Genomic DNA, 4959 nt, shown 5'->3' with positions numbered 1-4959 from the left:
GAAATTTTCCATATTTTTATACTTAGTCTCTTAAAATCATTTTAAGGTCCTATGAACACAAGCCAACAAACAAACCAAGTTAAAAACAAATCACAGAGTCACTTGTGCATCACAAAACACAACATAAAAGACACCTCACTTTAGTTAGGTCCGCTCATTCCTAACCTTGAGAAAGTACTAGCCGGGGTAGAATGGTAAAATTATGCATAACGACCAAGCGGGTCATTACATCAGATACTAATTGAACAACCGTTCATCCCTGAACGGACAAGAGGGAAGGAAACGAAGGAAACAAAGGAAAAGGTACCTGACTTAGTGAAAAGATGGGGATACTTATTACGCATATCTGACTCGGTCTCCCAAGTGGCTTCCTCAACAGGACGATTCTTCCACTGGACCTTAACTGTCACGACTTCTTTCGACCTCAACTTACACACCTCACTATCTAATATAGCAACAAGCTCTTCCTCATAGGATAAATTCTTATCCAACTGAACTGAATTCCAACGAATGATATAGGATCTATCACCATCATACCTTTTCAGCATAGAGATATAAAACACCAGATGAACATCCGACAAACCTGGGGATAAAGCGAACTCATACGCTACCCCCCCCCCCCCCCCCCCCTTCCCCACCCACACGATTGAGAATCTCAAACGAGCTAATATATCTAGGACTAAGCTTACCTTTCTTCCCAAATCTCATCACACCCTTCATGGGTAAGACTTTTAACAACACTTGTTCCCCCACTATAAACTAAAGATCCCGTACCTTTCCGCATACTTGTTTTGCCTACTTTGAGCTACTAAGAGATTTTCTTGGATCATCTTGACCTTATCTAGAGACTCTCTCAACATAACAGTACCCCACGGTTTTACCTCGAACGTATCAAACCACCCAATAGGTGATCTACACTTTCTCCCATAAAGTGCCTCAAACGAAGCAATATCAATACTCGAATAATAACTATTATTATAAGAGAACTCCCCCAATGGTAAAAACTGGTCCCAATGGCTACCGAAATCAATCAGACAAGCACGAATCATGTCCTTAAGAACCTGATTCGTTCACTCGGACTGATCGTCCGTCTGAGGGTAGAAAGTGGTAGTAAGGTCCAACCTAATACCCAATTCCAAATGCAAATGCTTCCAAAACCGAGATGTAAACGTCGTGGCCCGATCAGATATGATGGAAATAGGAAACCCATTAAGTCTAACAATCCCACCAATGTAGATCTCGGCTAACTTCTCGGCATTATAAGTAAGCTGGACTAGACCAAAATTTGCTGACTTAGTCATCCGGCCGACAATGACCCAGATCGAATCAAACGTACCTAAGTTATTTGCAAGACCTACCATAAAATCCATGGCTATCCTCTCCCACTTCCATTCAGGAATGGACATCTTCTGAAGAGTACCACCGGGTCTTTGGTGCGCGTACTTAACCTATTAAAAATTTAAACACTTGGAAACATAATCAGCTATAGCACGCTTCATCCTAGCCCACCGGTAATACTATCGCAAATCACGACACATCTTCGTAGCAACAGGATGAATAGAATATCTAGAACTGTGGCACTCCTCTAAAATCGTCTGAATTAAGTTACCTACTCGAGGAATGCACACGCGCTCCTTAATCCGCAGCATGCCCTCTTCTTCAATCACGGCCTCCTTGGCCTCACCACTCATTACCTTGTCACGAATTTTGCATAAACCCCGATCATCATATTGTTTTGCCTTAATCTGATCTAGAAGAGATGACCTCACCCTCAATAAAAGCCAACACTCTGCTAGAACCGGATAAATCAAGTCGCACCAAACTGTTAGCCAGAGCCTGAACCTCTATGGCCAACGGACAGTGTGAAGTGACCAAACGAGTCAAGCTGCCCATACTAGCTGACTTCCTGCTCAACGTATCCGCCACTAGGTTCGCGTTGCCAGGATGATAAAATAGTAATAACATAATCCTTCAACCATTCCATCCATCTCCGCTGCCTAAAATTTAGATCTCGCTGAGTAAACACATGGTGCAGGCCATGATGATTAGTGAATATTTCACAATGGACACCATAAAGATAGTGCCTCCAAATATTCCAATCACTGCTGCCAACCCTAAGTCGTGTGTAGGGTAATTATTTTCATGAATTTTCAATTTCCTAAAAGCATAGGCAATAACCCTCTTATCCTGCATCAACACAGCAACCAAGCATGAACGGGAAGCATCACAATAAACCACATAATCCTTACCATCCACGGGCAAAAGCAAGAATCGGTGCTATAGTCAACAAAATTTTGAGCTTTTGAAAGCTCTCTTCACACTCATCGGACCACTGAAAAGTACCTCTTTCTGCGTCGAACGGGTAAGTGTGATGCAATGGTAGCAAACCCCTTCATGAACCGGCGGTAGTAACTAGCTAAACCCACAAAGCTATTGATGTCTGCTAGTATGGGCAGCTTGACTCGTTTGGTCTGAAAGCCTTAATCTTTTTGGGATCAACCATAATCCCCTTATTCGAAACCACGTGCCCCTAGAAGGACACCGAATGAAGCAAAAATTCATCCTTAGGGAATTTAGCATACAACTCCCTATCCCTCTACAATCCAAAGACAACTCTCATATGTTTTTTTATGATTTTCCTTGCTTTTCGAATAAATCAATAAATCATCAATAAATACAATAACAAAAGATTCTAAAAATGGCTTAAAAAATTGGTTCATCAAATCCATAAAAGCATCAGGGGAATTAGTGAGTCTAAAGACATGACAAGAAACTCATAATGTCCGTATCTAGTCTGGATAACTGTCTTAGGGATATGCTCCCCCCGAATTTTTAACTGATGGTAGCCCGATCTCAAATAGATTTTAGAGAACACACGTGCTCCCTGATGCTGGTAAAACAGATCATCAATGCGAGGAATGGGATATTTATTCCGGATGCTAACGTTATTTGATTGTGGGTAATCAATGCACATCCGCATAATCCAAACCTTTTTTTTCACAAAAAGCATAGGAGCGACCCACGGAGAGACACTCGAACGAATAAAACCCTTACTGAAAAGGTCCTGAAGCTGTTCTTTCAATTCTCTCAACTTTGCTGGAGCCATACGATATGGAGGGATAGAAATAGGATGAGTCCCCGACTCAAAGTCAATGCAGAGATCAATATCATGGTCTTGTGGCGTACCGGGTAACTTCGCAAGAAACACCGCTGCGAACTCACAAACTACAGGAGCTGACTCAAGTGGTGGAATCTCAGCATCAGTATCATGAATATATGCCAAATAAGCCAATCACCCTCTCTCAACGAGTTTCTTAGCATGAACATAAAAGATTATTTTCTTTGGGGAGGGATTAAGGTTTCCTTTCCACTGAAGTCTAGGTATCCCAGGCATAGCTATGGTGACGGTTTTAGCATTACAGTCTAGAATCACATTGTAGGGAGATAGCCAACTCATACCCAGAATAACATCAGAATCTTCCATGTCTAAAATCATTAAGTTCACCAAGGTTCCATAACCCTTAATCATAACGATGCAAGATCGAAACACTTATTTACAACCACAGAATCTCCGACCAGAGTAAACACAAGAACAGGAATATTAAACAAGTCACAGGTCCTATCAAACTCCTATAAAAGTAAGTAGTCACATACAAAAATGTGCAGCTCAGATCAAGTAGTGCAGAAGCCTGCCGGCGACAGACTGAGATAGTACCTGTGATAACTGCGTCTGAGCGCTCGACCTCTTGCCTGTCTTGCATGGCATACGAATGGGCACGCCAACCACTAGCATGAGAACCTCCACTATCCCCATGAACTATCTGAGCACCACCCCTACCAGACGGATAAATACCCTTGTTGGATTGAGTGCCACCTCTACCTGTTGTGTGACCACCCCGCCCAGTCTGAGTACGGTTCCCACCAAAAGATCCACCTCCTCTAACCGGAGCAACTGGGGGCCTGGGAGCCTAAAATTGGCCACTCTGGTTGCCCTATTTGAGTTTAGGATAAAACCTCTTGATGTGCCCTTGCTCACCACAATCAAAGAAGGCACGATCAAGAGTGGTTCTCTGAACTGACAACGAAGAGGTTGAAAAACCTCCCTGATCTGGAACTCAGGATTAAGAGCTCCCTTCTTTGCTGATAGAGTACTGAATGACTCCAGATGAGCCTCCAACCAAACCCGACATAGTCTGCGGAGCATGACGACCCAAGTAACTTTGGGATCCCTGTCCTTTAGAAAAAGTACTATTGAAATTACCACCCTTTCGGGGCTTCTTCTCTACATATTTGCTATAGCTATCGTGAAAGACACCCTCAACAGTCTTCAAGTGGTCCACAACCTCCTAAAAGATCAACCCCTGGTTACCAGCTGAGGACCCGACAACTAAAGGGAAGTATTCAACCCCTTCATAAAGCGCCTAACTCTCTCCTCCCCAGTAGGCAAAAGCTGGAGAGCATAATGAGTCAATGAGTGAAATCGGGACTCGTAAGCAGCTATAGAAGAATTTCCCTGCTCAATATTGCTGAACTCATCACGCCTCCTATCCCTCAAAGTACAAGAAGCATACTTCTCGAGAAAAAATTCAGTAAACTTGAGCCTAAGTTAATGGAGGCAAATTCGCTGCCCTACACTCTTCAAATGCCCTCTACCATAACTTGGCATCTCCCATGAGCTGAAAAGTCACAAACTCTATTCTATACTTCTCAATTGCCCCCATCTTATGGGTCCTCTCGTGGCAATTAATAATGAACTCTGTGGGCTTCATCTTAGTGCACCTTCAAAACAAATCATATGTGTCACCTGCCATAACTGGTCCTCCCACTGGCCTGGAAATAACTGAAGTCCTGAGGCCTCATCCAAACGTGGAGCCACAGTTGTGGTATGTTATGCCCCTGGCACCTGAACTGGAGCCTGAGCAGAACCACCTCCTCTCTGTTACATCCAAATGCACACGC

The 4959-nt window shown here is 43.3% G+C and overlaps 1 protein-coding gene across 1 annotated transcript; it reads right to left on the bottom strand.

Moving 5' to 3' along the window:
- Positions 1-230: 230 nt before the first annotated feature.
- Positions 231-1049, bottom strand: LOC132639648 (uncharacterized). The gene is made up of 2 exons (XM_060356089.1): positions 775-1049; positions 231-537 (listed from the first exon to the last, which is right to left on the bottom strand). Exons 1-2 carry the CDS (start codon positions 1047-1049, stop codon positions 231-233), a joined length of 582 nt encoding a protein of 193 aa, XP_060212072.1.
- Positions 1050-4959: the final 3910 nt, after the last annotated feature.

Source organism: Lycium barbarum, chromosome 5, assembly GCF_019175385.1.
Source record: "Lycium barbarum isolate Lr01 chromosome 5, ASM1917538v2, whole genome shotgun sequence".
NCBI classification, from domain to species: domain Eukaryota; kingdom Viridiplantae; phylum Streptophyta; class Magnoliopsida; order Solanales; family Solanaceae; genus Lycium; species Lycium barbarum.
Note: the sequence above shows the minus strand (reverse complement) of the source record. Positions and strands in the feature narration are given on the sequence as shown.